At 45.2% G+C, this 20,122-nt stretch overlaps 2 protein-coding genes across 2 annotated transcripts in view; both read left to right on the top strand.

Annotated features, from left to right (window-relative positions):
* The window catches only part of LOC308184722 (uncharacterized protein), a 362,730-nt gene extending 348,539 nt beyond the window's left edge, over positions 1-14,191 (top strand). The window contains exon 3 of the mRNA XM_080572096.1: positions 1,532-14,191. Coding sequence (XP_080428222.1) covers positions 10,507-13,560 — 3,054 coding nt within the window. The 5' untranslated portion in view covers positions 1,532-10,506 and the 3' untranslated portion in view covers positions 13,561-14,191. The remainder of the gene's footprint in view (positions 1-1,531) is intronic.
* Positions 1-19,273, top strand: part of LOC308184985 (uncharacterized protein) — a gene marked incomplete at its 5' end in the record, with an annotated part of 185,793 nt that extends 166,520 nt beyond the window's left edge. The window contains one exon of the mRNA XM_080572529.1: positions 18,166-19,273. Coding sequence (XP_080428655.1) covers positions 18,166-18,414 — 249 coding nt within the window. The 3' untranslated portion in view covers positions 18,415-19,273. The remainder of the gene's footprint in view (positions 1-18,165) is intronic.
* Between the last annotated feature and the right edge of the window lie 849 nt (positions 19,274-20,122).

The raw sequence follows: 20,122 nt of genomic DNA, 5'->3' as shown, positions 1-20,122 counted from the left end.
GTAAAACGATCTATTGATACTTCCTTATCCGGGGATAGTGCCCAAAAATGGGGAAAGGATGAATGGCCTCCTGAAAGAATCATACAGCATTATGGGCCAGCTACCTGGAACCCAAATGAGTTGATATCAGGAGCCCGAGAACCTATTTATAATTTGAACCGAATAATTAGGTTGCAAGCTATCCTCGAAGTTGTAACAAATCAAACAGCGACAGCCTTGGATCTTTTGGCTGACCAATCCACTCAAATGAGAAATGCTATATTCCAACATAGAATGGTCTTAGACTATTTACTAGCAGAAGAAGGGGGAGTATGTGGAAAACTGAACGATTCTAATTGTTGTCTACAGATTGATGATAATGGAAAAGTGGTCAAGCAGATAACAAAGGAAATTAGAAAGCTAGCCCACGTCCCAGTACAAACTTGTAAGGGTATGGATTGGGATTTCTTTTCATGGTTGCCTGGTGAACCATGGGTTAAAAGGATGCTGTTTTTATTTTTATGTGGTATAGTGACATTATTGTTTATACCTTGTATGATACCTTGCTTTACGTTGTTGATACGGCGAGTAATAAATAGCACCCAATTTGTGATGACTTCAGTGGAGAGAAAAGGTGACGTGTCGATAATGATGCTTAAGAAGTGGACACCCCGAGAACTGACTGATGAAATCCAATTGTTACTGACAAAGGTTGAAGGAGAGACACGAATTGATGATTAAAAAAAAAAAAAGGGAGGAATTGTAAGAAATGGTCCAGCAATTCGTGCCACTAAGGGGTTTTGAAGGGTTAACATTGAGGCCTGGGTTTAGGCGAGAAGAGAACAAAGGGATTTCTTCGGAGAAAAACTGCTGACTTTGCACGAATGTGCAGTAACTTCTGACAGCCGGCCAAGAGACCACTAGATAAGGAGGAAGAATATGAGCCTCCCTGTCCGAGCGGCCCCCGAGAAACTAACAGAGACTGATAAGCAGGCGCACCTGGGAGGACTTCGGATTCGGGAAACCAATTATAATAACCCTGCCTCTTCTAGAAGTAGTAATGAATATGTATTAGCCTAGGAGCATAAAAACCAGCCGCCTTACGTAACAGGTGTGCGTCCCGGTGGAGCAGAGACTCCCGGCGCACCCAGCGCTGTTTGCTTGCCTCTATTCGTTTAATAAATTGTAAACTCTGATTGTAATCCTATTTGGGACTCAGTCATTTATAACAATATGCATAGCTGTTGCTTGGGAAGACAAACACTTTCATAGTGAGAGTCCCCCCCCCATTCTTCTATTGTTGAGCATGATGTCATATGGTATGGAATATCCCTTTGGTCAGTTTATGTCAGCTGATTTGTCCCCTCCCCACCTCTTGCCCACCCCCAACCTACTGGCCTTTGTGGGATGGGCAGGGGAGTTGGAGAGACAGCCTTGATGCTGTGCCAGCACTGCTCTGCAATACCCAAAACATCAGTGCCATATCAACTAGCTACAAGTGCAAAGCACAGCACTATATGGGCTGCTGTGGGGAAAGTTAACTCTATCCTAGTGTGGGAATAGAAATGTTGTTTTTGCAGTGTTACATTGTATAGAAGGAAGGAATGTGGTATTGAGATATGCTTACGGTGATAAGAAAGCTCAGCAGGTGACCTCCTAAAATGCAGACAACCAGACTCCTTAGAGCAATCAGGTGAAAATCACTATGTTAAGTCAAGCCAGATAAGGGGAGAAAACATTACCATCTCAAAAACAGGCCGGCAACTGAAGGCCAGGCATTGTCTGTGAAGCATCAGATAGATTGTGAACCTGGATTACCCACTCCAGTGGGGAAACAGGGGAGGGTCCTGTCATCAAAAAGTATATAAACTGTGTTTTGGAACTAGTAGGTGCGCTCTCCTGCTTGTGGGGCGCCCGCCATTGCAATCGCGAATAAATTACTACTTCACTGAGATCCTCGCCTGAGCCTAAGTTATTGGCTACGGAGTGTTTCTCACACTAGCCAGATCCAGTACAGTGAGATACCTGTATTTTCTGATTTGTGGAGCACACTGAAACAAAACCTGAAGCGCATTCAGGAGACATAACAACAAGAGCAGGCTGGTCTGAGTATCCCAAGGATATTCAACATCTCGGAGAACCACCGTAACTAGCTCGGGGGATAAGAGGGCGGTGAAGGAGAAAGGGAGAGTGAACAGGTAGGGAAACATGTCTTCCCCTGTCCCCTTCACAGATTGGCTCCCTAAAGAAAACAGGCAATAGGTGTAATTGCTAATAGTTTCCGAGATATGGTTTCCAAAGTACAGAGTCGACGTCAGTGCTGAGTACAAATACCAGGTTAGAGTCGTGACCAGATATTTCATCATTTCATAAGCCACTGTTACACCGCACAGTACCATAACAATCTTATACCAGGGCCCGGAAAGGATAAACAGTGCAACAGGGAGCACATACAGAAGGTAACGTGCTATAAAACTCGATTTGGAAAACAGGCACAGCAGACTGGAGATTAAGGCAATCAACATCGTGACTAGCAACTATTAAGCAGGTCCAATACTTATACCAATTTTAGTTTAACACACTCTGGTCAATTTTGTCGATATCTCAACCCTTCGAGCCCCACGTTGGGCGCCAAAAGGACCGTTGTGGTTTAACCCGGCTGGCAGCTAAACACCACACAGCCGTTCGCTCACCCTCCCCCCTCCCTCTCTGGGATGGGGGAGAGAAACGGGAAAGTGAAGCCGGTGAGTTGAGAGAAAGACAGTTTATTAAGACAGGAATATAATAATAACAATAATAATAATAATAGTGATAATGATAATAGTATTAATAATAATAATGTGTAAGAAAACAAGTGATGCACAATGCAATTGCTCACCACCCGCTGACCAATGCCCAGCCTATCCCCGAGCAGCCGGCCCCCCACCCCGGCCAGCCACCCCTATATATTGTTTAGCATGACGTCAGATGGTATGGAATACCCCTTTGGCCAGTTTGGGTCAGCTGTCCTGGGTCTGTCCCCTCCCAGCTCCTGCTGCACCCCCAGCCTGCTCGCTGGCAGGACAGAGCGAGAAGCTGAAAAGTCCTTGGCCTGGTGTAAACACTGCTCTGCAACAATTAAAACATCAGCATGTTATCAGCGCTCTTCTCATCCTAATCCAAAACATAGCACCCTACCAGCTACTATGAGGAAAAATTAACTCTGTCCTAACTGGAACCAGGACACTTTGTTTTATTGCGAATTTAATGGAGAGCAAAGGAGAAGGGATTGAAGAGCAGCTTAAATTGTCCATGTATTTATAATATATTTCAGAATGAGAGTTGTTCAGAATTTGTATTTTGCCTTGTCATATTGAATAATTTGAAGTTATTTAATAATTTAAATTTAAAGGGCAGTTAAGACTGCCATTTGAAATTGGCCTTTTAATATTCTGTTCTGAAAAGCTTCACTTGGAAGCCAAATAATTACATTATGATAAATGGGATATTAATGGGTTCTAGACCTAGATTTTCATCCTGCTGTTGGTTTTACAAGCACCCGTTTTGTTTGTTTGTTTGTTTTATTTTACCAGAAGGGAAAATTTTGCAGATGTGGTCTTAATTACAATAAATACAAGTCATTATTTTGAGCAAATCTTTTTAAAAAAACAAAACATTAGAGGCCAGCAAGATTTAAAAAAAATATCTGGTAGATTTTATCTACTATGTCTAAAATAATTCAATTTGCTTGACATCAATTAGTATGGAGTTGCAACATCACTTTCTCAATTGCCTTATTGTTTGATGTAAGCATAACTTTTCATTTGCAGTTTTGAGAAATGCTATCAAAATGTAGTTTATACTGAGTTGAATGCCATTTTACACTGCAAGAGTTAAATATACATTGTAGAGGTTACATTGCACATATAACCATTTGAGGTACTTAACTGCATAAATCAATTACAAATTAATTCCATTTGGGTAATTCACAATGCTAATTCACAGCCGAATTATTTTTTACTTTCATTGTGGCATCTCTAATTGCAGCACAATGATTTGCTATGTTGTACTATATAAAAACAAACTGAAGCTTGTTGTCTCCATGTTTCTTGTATCTAAGTTCTGTTTGTATCAGATACTTACTTTAAGACTATGAGTATGACATTCATTTTGAAAAGAGTACAAGTGAAAACACTGGAAAATGCTTACTTGTACACTTTTTATTTGATGAAAAAACACCCTTGCACAGCTCTTGCTTTTATGGTGGATGTTCAAGAACAAACATAATTTCATAATAAAGATAAATCAGAGTATGTACTAGCACATGTTTTGGGGCAATAGTGGAAGTAGTTTCTGCATTTGAAGTTTCCACAGTCACTTTACTTCCAGTCGTTTAACTGAAATTTTCCAAGATTTCAATCTTTCACTTGAAGTAGTTGCATAACTCCAGTGAGAGGGGAGGGGTGAAAAAGTTTGGCTGTCTTACAGAATTGGGAACAGGTTTTTTTCCCCTCCCCCTATCTTATCTGTAATGTGTGCATGCATGAACTTGTGTGTATTCCCTCAAAATGATTACATAGAGATGAGTGACAGCGTGTGACAGCGTTAACATGCTAAACATGTTTACTTTTGTGGATACAGTTGCAAGCTACTGTTTTAAACATGGGTCAAGTGTTACCGTAAAAGCCGGTCGAAGAAACTCTCCAAGACTCAATTTGGAGTTTCATAAAGCAGGCAGTCTTTATTGCGGCACCGGGCACACAGGGGATCACTCCACCTAGTGTGTATGCCGAATTGGTCAAGCTACAAGGGTTATATGCAATCAAAATATACATATGAATCAGATTTTCAAGAAATAATTAACATATTCATACTATTTCCCGGAGCTCATTAAATATGTAAACGTCACTGACATTTAATGTGTAAATGTCCCTGACATTAAATATGCACATGTCCCTGCGCATTTGTTTCTACTGGTGGTCTTTCCGGGTCTTCTGGTGGTCGTAGATAGTCTTCCTCACTGTGCTTGCTGTTTGAACCCAGTTCTTCCACATGCTCAGACCATCTCATTCTTTCTTCTCTTATTATTTCAGTTTAGGCATGCATACTAAGCTTAGTCGTTTACACATCGAAAGACATGCATACCATGAGTTCCTCACCTAATATCCCCTCCCCCCTCAAACATCTTATCCTCGCTTTGAGATACAAGTCTGTATTTTCTTAAAAATAAGCTGGCTAATTATTAACCTAAGGTAACAAAGGGGCCAATTCTTAGTTGGGGCTGAAAGTAATGGCACCTTTCTGCGTGTTCTCTCTGCTTTCATGGAGTCATAGAATCAGAGAATGGCTTGGGTTGGAAGGGACATTAAAGATCATCTAACTCCAACCCCCCCTGCCATAGGCAGGGATGCCACCCACTAGATCAGGGTGCCCAGGGCCTCATCCAACCTGGTCTTTTACACCTCCAGGGATGGGGCATCCACAACTTCCCTGGGCAAAAGTCCTCACCTAATCTTTCTTTGCACTTGCACAAATGCTGGTGTGATTCTGCCATTTTTAACTCCCTGCACAAGATTTTATGGAAAACCACTGTTTTGGTTTTTTTGTGTTGTTTTTTTTTTTTCCCTGCAAGTTTAGCTCCCTAAAATGGATCATAGTGTGGGGTTAAACAAATTCTAGACCTAGCCAGATTGAAGGAATTAAAGTTAGGACTGCCCTTTGCAATGACAACTGACTGTTACCTTGTGTCAACTATAATAGGAAGCCATAATAATGAATTTATTTACATACTGCACTTAAACAATGCTGTTTGCTTTTTTTGTCTTGTTTAGTCTTAATGAGCTTTTTAAAGTTCTTTTATCTTCTTTGTTGTTCTATGTTCTGCATCTCACTTTTAACTGCCTAGGTTATTGGCTATGAAGAGAAAACAGAGGAACTAACAATACAGTTAGCGAAAGTGTGAAGCTATGCTTTTTTCATTTTAAATTTTTCTTTACATAGCTCTTTCAAGAAAATAAGATAAATCTAAATCTTTGCACTGATGTATGCAATTTTAAATGAGAAGAGGAAACAAAGTAGAAATGCTTCATGTAGTTGTAATGATTTGTGAAAATCAGACTCTATAACGTCGAGATAGTTATAAAGCAGGTATGTTTATTCGGCGCTGCGCACCCACGCCAGGCGCAAGGGGGATAGATCGACCTAACTTGCGCACCAAGGGTTACTGGCAGTGTGCTTATATTAGTGGGACAAATACATATTCATTTCATTTAATTTCCCGTAAGTCTCTTGTATATTCATCAGGTCTCCAAAGAATCATTAACGTAGGTTCCCGTCTCTATTCATATGCGTACTGGAGTCCTTGGGTGGTCACCCAGGGTACTCTGTTGGTCTTTTGCTGAAGGCCAGAAGTCTTCCCTGCTGCTAATCTTCTGGCCTTTCCTGTCTTGGACAGACTTCAGCAGTCAAGCCAGTTCTTGCTGGTACCATTATCTATGCATAGTCTTTTATTCTCTTATCTTTGGGTCGTTAACAGACAACTGTGCTAGCTAAGACCTAGGAATCAACATCCTTTATCATGTTCCCTGTCTCAGTAATAACAGGCAATTAAATTGTATTTGGAGAGTGTGCACTAGTATTTTACGTTTTCAGTATGAAAGTGAAAATATTTAATGATTTGCTGTACACATGAGTTTGCAATCTGTTTGACCATTGACAGGGCAATCGTTTTCAGTTACCACCAACATTTTAAATTAGATTATCTAGTATTTTCAGGAAATATTAATAGTGGTTAAAATATCTTAGGGTTTGACCTTCATTTGAGATTAAATTTAACATAATATTTAACCTAATAACTTCACTGTCGTTTCTTTAAGGCTTTATTGAATTTGAAGAATGTAAAACATCCAGCGCACTTGAAGGTGAGTTGTTGTAGCATAGTTATTTACAGAACAGCATAGTGGATAGGACCTGAAACTGAGCAGTGAAGTGTATTCAGCATGTAAATTTGTAAAACTTGAAAGTATTCCAATAGACTAAAATGCAGTTGTTCTTTTGAGAAACAAACTTCTACAAAAATAAGACCTACAGTGATTTATAAGCCTAATGCACAACTGCCAGGGAATTTTAATGATTCTTATAATTATACTTTGGCTAAGCCTCTGAATTTGCGATGGTTTGGGTTTGGTTCACTAATGACTGTGTAACTTAAATGACAAATGTCAAAATATGGCTCAGGCTTTTCCCATTTTTGCCATACTACTTAAACCAATTCTAATGGAGTATTGCGGTCACAAAGGCTTCCTATGTTGTTGTAATTTATTTTGTTTAGGGGATTGTTTTAAGTGTTTTTTTTGTTGTTTGTTTGTTTTTGTGAGAAACACTCCGTAGCCAATAACTTAGGCTCAGGCGAGGATCTCAGTGAAGTAGTAATTTATTCGCGATTGCAATGGCGGGCGTCCCACAAGCAGGAGCGCACCTACTGGTTCCAAAACACAGTTTATATACTTTTTGATGACAGGACCCTCCCCTGTTTCCCCACTGAGTGGGTAATCCAGGTTCACAATCTATCTGATGCTTCACAGACAATGCATGGCCTTCAGTTGCCGGCCTGTTAAATTTCAGATTTCTTTTGACTTTTTTACTGTTTGAAGTGGTAATGTTTCTTCACTTATCTGACTTGACTTGACACCGTGATTTTCACCTAATTGTTCTAAGGAGTCTGGTTGTCTGCATTTTACAAGGTCACCTGCTAAGTTTTCTTATCGCTGCAAGCATATCTCAATACCCCATTCCTTACCTTTAAACAATGTAACTCTGCAAAAACATTTTTATTCCCACCATTCCCCCCTTTTCTTTTTTTTTGTTGTCCTGGTTCCAGTTAGGACAGAGTTAAGTAGCTCATAGTAGCTGGTAGGGTGCTATGTTTTGGATTAGGATGAGAAGAGCGCTGATAACATGCTGATGTTTTAATTGTTGCAGAGCAGTGTTTACACCAGGCCAAGGACTTTTCGGCTTCTTGCTCTGTCCTGCCAGCGAGCAGGCTGGGGGTGCAGCAGGAGCTGGGAGGGGACAGACCCAGGACAGCTGACCCAAACTGGCCAAAGGGGTATTCCATACCATCTGACGTCATGCTAAACAATATATAGGGGTGGCTGGCCGGGGTGGGGGGGCCGGCTGCTCGGGAATAGGCTGGGCATCGGTCAGCGGGTGGTGAGCAATTGCATTGTGCATCACTTGTTTTCTTACACATTATTATTGTTAATACTATTACCATTATCACTATTATTATTATTATTGTTATTATTATTTTCCTGTCTTAATAAACTGTCGTTATCTCAACTCACAGGCTTCACTTTCCCGTTTCTCTCCCCCATCCCAGAGAGGGAGGGGGGAGGGTGAGCGAACGGCTGTGTGGTGTTTAGCTGCCAGCCGGGTTAAACCACAACAACCCTTTTGGCGCCCAACGTGGGGCCCGAAGGGTTGAGATATCGACAAATCTGACCAGAGTGTGTTAAACTAAAATTGGTATAAGTATTGGACCTGCTTAATAGTTGCTAGTCACGATGTTGATTGCCTTAATCTCCAGTCTGCTGTACCTGTATTCCAAATTGAGTTTTATGGTGCGTTACTTTCTGTATGTGCTCCCTGTTGCACTGTTTATCCTTTCCGGGCCCTGGTTTAAGATTGTTATGGTACTGTGCGGTGTAGCAATGGCTTATGAAATGATGAAATATCTGGTCACGACTTTAACCTGGTATTTGTACTCAGCACTGACGTCGACTCTATACTTTGGAACCCATATCTCGGAAACTATTAGCAATTACACCTATTGCCTGTTTTCGTTAGGGAGCCAATCTGTGAAGGGGACAGGGGAAGACATGTTTCCCTACCTGTTCACTCTCCCTTTCTCCTTCACCACCACCCTCTTATCCCCCGAGTTAGTTACGGTGGTTCTCCGAGATGTTGAATATCCTTGGGATACTCAGACCAGCCTGCTCTTGTTGTTATGTCTCCTGAATGCGCTTCAGATTTTGTGGAGGGTTAAACAACTACTTAGGAATCTCATCCGGAGATCTGTCTTGAGGCGGGATAGTCGCGAGTGGCAGGGAGTGTGGGAGGATATGGGCAGGTTTCTAGAGCAGTGGTCACCTCCAGTGTTTTGGACATTCACCCCTGAACAACTGCGAAATCCTAAAAAGCTGGCAGAATGCTTGAAAAAAAGGTGTCATGACTCTGGCAGTTCCAAAGTGACACAAATCACTGTAGCGTGCTGGGGTCTGGCTTGTGCCTATCGAGCTGCAATTGATGCTACTAGCAACCTAGCTCCAGCTCCTGCAGCCGTTCCAGCTCCAGCTCCTGCAGCCACTCCAGCTGCAGCTCCTGCAGCCGCTCCAGCTCCAGCTCCTGCAGCCGCTCCAGCTCCAGCTCCTGCAGCCGCTCCAGCTCCTGCAGCCGCTCCAGCTCCAGCTCCTGCAGCCGCTCCAGCTCCAGCTCCTGCAGCCGTTCCAGTTCCAGCTCCTGCAGCCGCTCCAGCTCCTGCAGCCGCTCCAGATCCAGCTCCTGCAGCTACTCCAGCTCCAGCTCCTGCAGCCGCTCCAGCTCCTGCAGCCGTTCCGGCTCCTGCAGCCGCTCCAGCTCCAGCCCCTGCAGCCACTCCAGCTCCAGCTCCTGCAGCCGCTCCAGCTCCTGCAGCTACTCCAGCTCCAGCTCCTGCAGCCGTTCCGGCTCCTGCAGCCGTTCCGGCTCCAGCTCCTGCAGCCGCTCCAGCTCCAGCTCCTGCAGCCGTTCCGACTCCTGCAGCCGCTCCAGCTCCAGCCCCTGCAGCCGCTCCAGCTCCTGCAGCTGCCCCAGCTCGTGCAGCTGCTCCCACTCCTGTGGCTGGGTCAGAGAAACGAGCTGTAGCAGTGCAAGTTGACCCCGCAGAGGGTATTCCAACCCCTGTGGCAGACCCTGTGTCTGGGTCAGAGAAACGAGCTGTAGCAGTGCAAGTTGACCCCGCAGAGGGTATTCCAACCCCTGTGGCAGACCCTGTGTCTGGGTCAGAGAAACGAGCTGTAGCAGTGCAAGTTGACCCTGTAGACAAGGTGAAAAAATGGTATAGAGGCTCAGGTCGTTTAAAACGCAGACAGTCTTCTGCTAAGTCTGGGCGTAGTGAAGACGAGGCTGGGCCATCAAAGGTGCAGGAGACTGAAGATGAGGATGAGGATGGCGAAAAATCAACAGTAACTACCCGGACTCCATACCAGCCATCAAAGGTGCAGGAGACTGAAGATGAGGATGAGGATGTCGGAAAATCAACAGTAACTACCCGGACTCTACACCGGCCATCAAAGGTGCAGAAGACTGAAGATGAGGATGAGGATGTCGAAAAATCAACAGTAATTACCCGGACTCCCGGATTCTGACCAGGACTAGAGGGGCCCTGCCTCCAGCCAGGGGGAGGAAAGGGACAATCGAGTTTATTGGACTGTGTGGATTCGATGGCCTGGCACGTCAGACGCACAGAAGTATAAGGCTTTGGTAGACACCGGTGCACAATGTACTCTAATGCCATCAAGCTATAAAGGGCCAGAGCCCATCTGTATTTATGGTGTGACGGGGGGATCCCAGCAGTTAACTGTATTGGAGGCTGAAGTGAGTCTAACCGGTAATGAGTGGCAAAAGCACCGTATTGTGACTGGCCCAGATGCTCCGTGCATCCTTGGCATAGACTATCTTAGAAGAGGATATTTCAAGGACCCAAAAGGGTTCCGCTGGGCTTTTGGCATAGCTGCTTTGGAGACAGAGGACATTAAACAGTTGTCTACCTTGCCTGGTCTCTCAGAGGACCCTTCTGTTGTGGGGTTGCTGAGGGTTGAAGAACAGCAAGTGCCGATCGCTACCACAACTGTGCACCGGCGGCAATATCGCACCAACCGAGACTCCCTGATTCCCATCCATAAGCTAATTCGTCAACTGGAGAGCCAAGGAGTGATCAGCAAGACTCATTCACCTTTTAATAGTCCCATATGGCCAGTGCGAAAGTCTAATGGTGAGTGGAGACTAACAGTGGACTATCGTGGCCTGAACGAAGTCACGCCACCACTGAGTGCTGCAGTGCCGGACATGCTAGAACTCCAGTATGAACTGGAATCAAAGGCAGCCAAGTGGTATGCCACAATTGATATCGCTAATGCATTTTTCTCCATCCCTCTAGCAGCACAGTACAGGCCACAGTTTGCTTTCACTTGGAGGGGAGTCCAATATACTTGGAATCGGCTGCCCCAGGGGTGGAAACACAGCCCTACCATTTGCCATGGACTGATCCAGTCTGCGCTGGAGCAGGGGGAAGCTCCTGAACACCTGCAGTACATCGATGACATCATTGTGTGGGGTGACACTGCAGAAGAAGTTTTCGAGAAAGGGAAGAAAATAGTCCAAATCCTTCTGAAGGCTGGTTTTGCCATAAAACAGAATAAAGTTAAAGGACCTGCACGAGAGATCCAGTTTTTAGGAATTAAATGGCAAGATGGACGTCGTCAAATCCCAATGGATGTGATCAACAAGATAACAGCTATGTCTCCACCAACTAGCAAAAAAGAAACACAAACTTTCCTAGGTGTCGTGGGGTTTTGGAGAATGCATATTCCAAATTACAGTCTGATTGTAAACCCGCTCTACCAAGTAACCCGTAAGAAGAATGCTTTTGAATGGGGCCCTGAGCAACGACAAGCCTTTGAACAAATTAAGCAGGAAATAGTTCATGCAGTAGCCCTCGGGCCAGTCCGAACAGGACCAGATGTAAAGAATGTGCTCTACACCGCAGCCGGGGAGAATGGTCCCACCTGGAGCCTCTGGCAGAAAGAACCTGGGGAAACTCGAGGTCGACCCCTGGGGTTTTGGAGTCGGGGATACAGAGGATCTGAAGCCCGCTATACTCCAACTGAAAAGGAGATATTGGCAGCATATGAAGGAGTTCGATCTGCTTCGGAAGTGGTCGGTACTGAAGCGCAGCTCCTCCTGGCACCCCGACTGCCGGTACTAGGCTGGATGTTCAAAGGAAGGGTCCCCTCTACGCATCATGCAACTGATGCTACATGGAGCAAGTGGGTTGCACTGATTACTCAGCGGGCTCGAATAGGAAACCCCAGTCGCCCAGGAATCTTGGAGGTGATTATGGACTGGCCAGAAGGCAAATACTTTGGGATATCATCAGAGGAGGAGGTGGTTCGTGCTGAAGAAGCCCCCCTGTACAACAAGCTACCGGAAAATGAGAAGAAATATGCCTTGTTCACTGACGGGTCCTGTCGTATTGTGGGAAAGCATCGGAGATGGAAAGCTGCTGTATGGAGTCCTACACGACGAGTTGCAGAAGCTGCTGAGGGAGAAGGTGAATCGAGTCAGTTTGCAGAAGTGAAAGCCATTCAGCTGGCTTTAGATATTGCTGAACGAGAAAAGTGGCCAGTTCTCTATCTCTATACTGATTCATGGATGGTAGCAAATGCCCTGTGGGGGTGGTTACAGCAATGGAAGCAGAACAACTGGCAGCGCAGGGGCAAGCCCATCTGGGCTGCGGCATTGTGGCAAGATATTGCTGCCCGGGTAGAGAACCTGGTTGTAAAGGTACGCCATGTAGATGCTCATGTGCCCAAGAATCGGGCTACTGAAGAACATCAAAACAACCAGCAGGTGGATCAGGCTGCTAAGATTGAAGTGGCTCAGGTGGACCTGGACTGGCAACATAAAGGTGAATTATTTATAGCCCGATGGGCCCATGACACCTCAGGCCATCAAGGTAGAGATGTAACCTACAGATGGGCTCGTGATCGAGGGGTGGACCTGACCATGGACACTATAGCACAGGTTATTCATGACTGTGAAACATGTGCTGCAATCAAGCAAGCCAAACGGTCAAAACCTCTTTGGTATGGAGGACGATGGCTGAAATATAAATATGGAGAGGCCTGGCAGATTGATTACATCACACTCCCTCAAACCCGCAACGGCAAGCGCCACGTACTTACAATGGTGGAAGCAACCACCGGATGGCTGGAAACATATCCTGTGCCCCATGCCACCGCCCGGAACACTATCCTGGGCCTTGAAAAGCAAGTCTTATGGCGACATGGCACCCCAGAGAGAATTGAGTCAGACAACGGGACTCATTTCCGAAACAACCTTATAGACACTTGGGCCAAAGAACATGGTATTGAGTGGGTGTATCACATCCCCTATCATGCACCAGCCTCTGGAAAAGTTGAACGATACAATGGACTGTTGAAGACTACACTGAAAGCAATGGGTGCTGGGACATTCAAAAATTGGGATACACATTTGGCAAAGGCCACCTGGTTAGTCAATACCAGGGGATCTGCCAACCGAGCTGGACCTGCCCAATCAAACCTGTTACGCACTGTAGAAGGGGATAAAGTTCCTGTAGTGCACGTAAGAAACATGCTGGGTAAAACAGTCTGGGCTACTCCTGCCTCAGGAAAAGGCAAACCCATTCGTGGAACTGCTTTTGCTCAGGGACCTGGATGCACTTGGTGGGTAATGCAAAAGAATGGGGAGGTCCGGTGTGTACCTCAAGGGGATTTGATACTGGGTGAGAATAGCCCATGAGTTGAATTGTAGTATGTTAATTATTATATAATAATGTATGTCATCACTACCATGATTGCTATATATCATAGATGAAAATGGTGATTAATTAGAATGTATTGGACAGAGTGTAACCTGAGCATGACATAAATGGTATGGAATAAGGGGTGGATATCTGTCCTGGTTCCAGTTAGGACAGAGTTAATTTTCCTCCTAGTAGCTGGTAGGGTGCTATGTTTTGGATTAGGATGAGAAGAGCGCTGATAACATGCTGATGTTTTAATTGTTGCAGAGCAGTGTTTACACCAGGCCAAGGACTTTTTGGCTTCTCGCTCTGTCCTGCCAGCGAGCAGGCTGGGGGTGCAGCAGGAGCTGGGAGGGGACAGACCCAGGACAGCTGACCCAAACTGGCCAAAGGGGTATTCCATACCATCTGACGTCATGCTAAACAATATATAGGGGTGGCTGGCCGGGGTGGGGGGGCCGGCTGCTCGGGAATAGGCTGGGCATCGGTCAGCGGGTGGTGAGCAATTGCATTGTGCATCACTTGTTTTCTTACACATTATTATTGTTAATACTATTACCATTATCACTATTATTATTATTATTGTTATTATTATTTTCCTGTCTTAATAAACTGTCTTTATCTCAACTCACAGGCTTCACTTTCCCGTTTCTCTCCCCCATCCCAGAGAGGGAGGGGGGAGGGTGAGCGAACGGCTGTGTGGTGTTTAGTTGCCATCCGGGTTAAACCACAACAAATTGTAAGCTTTTATGCCGCTCAGCGGCCACTATGAGATTTTTCTCTTCGATTTCAGTTTCCAACAAGTCTTCTGTAGGAACAGCTTCCTAGGTACTAGGGTCGACGGATGCCTTCACTCGAGTATAGTGAGTCCAACCTTTTTCCGCAGTTCCTATGGCTTTTTCAGTGGTTAGTAGTACTTGGAAGTGTCCTTCCCATTCAGGCCGGAGTTGATCCTTTCCAGGTGTGAATCAGGACCCAATTTCCCACGGGTCCTGAGAGATGACAAAGAAGAGGACAACCCCAGAATACAGTTCTTAAGAATACTCTCATTTCGAATTGCGGTATCTCATCCCTTCTGCCCAGATAGGGTAATCCAAACAGCATCTCATATGGTGATATTCCTATATCCTTTCTTGGTGCTGTTTGAACCTGGAGGAGTGCTAAAGGTAAGCATTTTACCCAAGGAAGTTCAGTTTCTAACACTAATTTAGTTAATTGCTTCTTTAATGTCTGGTTCATTCATTTTACCTTCCCAGAAGAGGAGGGGTGCCAGGGGGTGTAAAAATCCCACTCAATCTCTAAGGCCTGCATTAACCCTTGCAGTACTTGTGAAGTGAAATGTCTTCCTTGATCTGAATCAATGTTTTCAGCTATCCCATATCTAGGGACTATTTGCTCCGGTGATACCTTAGACACCGTGTTTGCAGTGGCAGATACAGAGGGGAAAGCTTACACCCATCCAGTCACGTGGTCAATTAGGACAAACAAGTACTTAAATCTCCCTCCTTTACGTAACTCAGTAAAGTCTACCTGTATACTTTGTAAAGGTCGAATCCCTGGCTCCCGTCCCCCTCTAGGTTAGTTACAAATGACCTTTTTATTTGCCTTTTGACATATGGTACATCCTCTGCATATTTGCTTCACTGAAGTGTATATTCCTACACAGACATACTTTCTTAGCACAGCATCACACATTGCTTGCATCTCCCAATGACTCTCTTGATGTAAAACGATTAATATTTGCCTCATTGGTGCTTTATTTAGCATTTCTCTCCCATCAGGGAGTATCCATTTTCCCTCAGGCTTCGTGGCTCCTGATTCCTTAAAAAGTCTTTCTCTTAAAACTTTTTAGTTCTTTCTTAGTTTTCAACAATTCCCTGAATCCTCTCTGGATTTATTCTCCATTTTCCCTCAGACATTAGATGCCTTAAATACCTGACTTCTCTTTCTACGTATTGTAATTTATTTTTCAATACTCCCAAGCCCTGCTTTCCCAGAAAGTTGAATAGCTTGTTAGTAGCTTCCTTCACAACTGTTTTCTCCTGTCCTGACAATAAACGATCATACACATACTTGTAACAGTAACACCTCCTTGGGAGGTTGGAATTGCTCCAAAATCTGTTCTAGAACTTTGCCCAAATAAATCAGAGGCCCTGTAAACCCCTGAGGTAAAACTGTCCATATGTATTGTTGCTTCCGCCCCCACTTCTGAGTGTTTCCAGTCAGAGGTGAATATATCTTTGCTCTCAGGGCCTGAGAGCACTCCATTAATACCACTGTTATTCCAGTCTAACAATTTACTATTTGAATGCCCAATTTCATCATCAAATCCCTTCCCAACAAGTTAGTCCCTGCCTTGGATACATACAATAATTGCCCAGAGATCATTTTATCCCCTAGTCTCAGCTTGGTATCCCCCAAAGGTGGCACTGTTATCCCAGCCCCTTCTACCCCCATCACTTGTTAGGGTTTCATTAGTTAATTTAATCCCTGATACTTTACAGGCCAGTAATGACCTAGCTGCCCCTGTGTATTGTGTTTGATGGCAAGGTTCGGGAGGGGGCTGCAGTGGCAGCCCCCACGAGGAGAATCCAGAAACCACCCTGTGGCAGATAAGGGACAATTTCATCCGGCCCCAGAGGGGCCCACCGCTGCCCAGAGCCAAGCCATGAGCAACACAGTCCGTGCCTCTGTGAGAGCACATCCACGAAAACAAACAAACGAACAAACAAAAACCTGCTGCTCAACAGCAGCTGGGAGAGCGAGGAGTGAGAAACCTCCCCGCAGACACCAAAGTCAGCACAGAAGGAGGGGGTGGAGGCGCTCCAGGCGCCGGAGCCAAAGCCCCCTGTGGCCTGTGGAGAGGCCCCTGGTGGAGCATGCTGCCCCCCCTGTCCCGCCCCTCCCTGATACTTGGGAAACTGACCAAACACCACAGCAAATATACCAAAACTTCTAGACTGTTACTTAGATAGTGCCTACATCCTCCTTCCCTGCTCATTCAACTTTCCCAACTCATTCAAAAAACAGCTCTGTCAAACATTACATACCACACCTTTAACACCTTCAATAACCCTTTTTAACACTTCTTCTTATCTTTCTCCAGCCTGTACTTTCACCAAAGTCTCAGTCATTAGCCAACTTAATTCCATACCTTTCTCCCTCATCCCATTTTCCTTCTCTCCTCCTTCTTCCACTCCGGATATTCCTACCTGAAGTGGCCAGCCTGGCCACACTTAAAACATCCCATCAAAGCCTGTCCCTGCTAAGATTCAGGCCACAACACGGGTAGCTTTCCTTGCCTGCCATTCCTTCATCTCTCTTCCTCTCTTTTCCATCCTGGCCCTGACTCCCCTGAAGATTTTCTTCCTCTTTCTCCAACCCTCTGCCTCACTACCTGCTACACTGTCAATACCATTAGTTTCACTCTCTGCTTTTCCTTCTCATCTCCCCTCTTGACACACACGTTCAGGGCCTCCCACAGGAGGGCCCCCCAGTGACTGTTCACTACATCCCCTCCACCTTCTGGAGCATTTTCTGTGCATCTTGCCAGGCTTCAATCACAAAATGAACTTTCAAGAGCCCTTGGGATACCGGGTCCTCAGGATTCATCCCCAAGTACTTTCTCATTCTGACCCCAAGTCTCTCATATGATTTCTGTGTTGCACACTATTATTCTTCCAGCCAGGATCGGCAAGCGGTTATTTCTGCCCTGCCGGTATTACCCCTGGTCCTGGAGGATGAGTTCTTTCCCATTTTTGTATAGCAGCTCTCCTCCTGATCATTCCCATTTCTTTCCCTGTAAACGACATATTTATATACATAATTCCCCCTCCCCAAGAGTATAAGTTAGGTCCTAGGAAACTCCTAACCTCTCTGCTGGTAAGGAGGGGGGGAAGTTCACTTAAGAGGATACACAGTTAGTGTTAGTGCTGTTAGTATCAGGGAAGGCAAAATTCTCAGTACCTCTTCTACCTTGTTCTAATTCTTGCCAGAGCCTAGAGTACGCTCTTCTCTAGGGACAGTGTTAATTGCAGTCCCTGTCTCCTTTCCTGGAGCGACTGCTGCTGCCTCCGGTGCAATATTAGGATTATAGGGAGCATAACTTGGCTCCTCCTCCGAAAAAAAAAAAGGAATCTTATTGTTTACACATAAATTTCAAGCCTGAATTTTCATCAGGCCCGTATTTTGGCCAAAATACTGCTGTTTCCTTAATTGGTTCTTTTGTCCAGACTAATACACAATATTTAACCATATTTATTTATTTATTTATTTTACCATCTCCTCCAATTTTGAGATTATTTTTCCAATTTCTTATAATTCTTCAGGAAGAACTTTTGGTAGGCACTCCCCCCGGGATATCTCCCTGTCCCCTGGAACTCATATTTCCCATTTTTCCTATTCTGGAAAATGGGGGTGTACTGCCAAGCACTTCCCCGTGCAAGGGCTACCGCACACCAAATTTCCCTGGTGTATTGCCAAGCACTTCCCCGTGCAAGGCTTACCGCACACCAAATTTCCCTGGTGTACTGCCAAGCACTTCCCCGTGCAAGGATTACCGCACACCAAATTTCCCTGGTGTATTGCCAAGCACTTCCCAGTGCAAGGGCTTACCATACACCAAATTTCCCGAGACTCTTCCTTTCTCTCCCTTATCTCACGCTTCGTCCGTCTCCGTCCGCGCCCCTCGCGGAGCTACGGAACCGCGGATCAGGACTCCACACTCGCTTCGTACAAAAGTACGTCTCAATCACACATCACACATCACACAGAGTCTCACCCAACCCCCAAAGCAATACTTAATATTTCTTACCTTGGTCTGTGCACAGAGTTACCGGATCAATTCTTAAAACCCTGAGTGCCTACCTTCTTCCTTTTCCCCACTACTTCATGGATCCTGCCTCTTTAATCAGTCTCGGGCCCTCTGTCAGCTCTCCGCAGAACCGCCACCGTCGATGCACAGGACCGCTGAAATCAGCGGGGCATGCCTTCCTGCTGCTGCGGCGGTGGGGCTCCCCGGTAGGTGACTGGATCCCGGACGAGCCCCCAGATTGTGAGAAACACTCCGTAGCCAATAACTTAGGCTCAGGCGAGGATCTCAGTGAAGTAGTAATTTATTCGCGATTGCAATGGCGGGCGCCCCACAAGCAGGAGAGCGCGCCCACTAGTTCCAAAAACACAGTTTATATACTTTTTGATGACAGGACCCTCCCCTGTTTCCCCACTGGAGTGGGTAATCCAGGTTCACAATCTATCTGATGCTTCACAGACAATGCCTGGCCTTCAGTTGCTGGCCTGTTAAATTTCAAGCTTCTTTTGACTTTTTTACTGTTTGAAGTGGTAATGTTTCATCACTTATCTGATTTGACTTGACACCGTGATTTTCACCTAATTGCTCTAAGGAGTCCGGCTGTCTGCATTTTACAAGGTTTTCTGTTAAGCTTTCTTATCACTGTAAGCATATTTCAATACCACATTCCTTCCTTCTATACAATGTAACACTGCAAAAACAACATTTCCATTCCCACATACTCATAATGTGTATGAAACAAGTGATGCACAATGCAATTGCTCACCACCCGCTGACTGATGCCCAGCCTATCCCCGAGCAGCCGGCCCCCCACCCCGGCCAGCCACCCCTATATATTGTTTAGCATGACGTCAGATGGTATGGAATACCCCTTTGGCCAGTTTGGGTCAGCTGTCCTGGGTCTGTCCCCTCCCAGCTCCTGCTGCACCCCTAGCCTGCCCGCTGGCAGGACAGAGCGAGAAGCCGAAAAGTCCTTGGCTTGGTGTAAGCACTGCTCTGCAACAATTAAAACATCAGCATGTTATCAGCGCTCTTCTCACCCTAAATCCAAAACATATCACCCTACCACCTACTGGGAGGAAAATTAACTCTATCCTAGCTGAAACCAGGACATATATCCACCCCTTATTCCATACCATTCATGTCATGCTCAGGTAACACCCTTTCCAATACATTCCAATTAATCACCATTTTCATCTATGGTATATAGAATGTCCACTGAGTTTGCATAGTCCGTGACTGACTTCGGGCTCCATCTGTCACAGCAGTCTTTCAGGGCAGAAGAGATGTTGTGTGATGTTGGATTGTCACACGTTGAAGCCCGTTCTCCTTCCATCACCTCTCTGTGCTTGTCCATTTCTATCAGAATTCGTTCATTATTATCTGCGTGGCTGTTACTGTGATACCATTAATAGGACATTGACATATAGCAAACATGGTAGTGATGACATACAGCATTATATAATAATTAACATAATATAATTCAACTCATGGGCTATTCTCATGCAATATTAAATCCCCTTGAGGTACACATCGGACCTCCCCATTCTTTTGCATTCCCCACCAAGTGCATCCAGGTCCCTGAGCAAAAGCAGTTCCACGAATGGGTTTGCCTTTTCCTGAGGCAGGAGTAGCCCAGACTGTTTTACCCAGCATGTTTCTTACGTGCACTACAGGAACTTTATCCCCTTCTACAGTGCGTAACAGGTTTGATTGGGCAGGTCCAGCTCGGTTGGCAGATCCCCTGG

The sequence above is a fragment of the Anser brachyrhynchus genome (genome assembly GCF_964034855.1).
Source record: "Anser brachyrhynchus genome assembly, chromosome: W".
Lineage (NCBI taxonomy): Eukaryota > Metazoa > Chordata > Aves > Anseriformes > Anatidae > Anser > Anser brachyrhynchus.
Note: the sequence above shows the minus strand (reverse complement) of the source record. Positions and strands in the feature narration are given on the sequence as shown.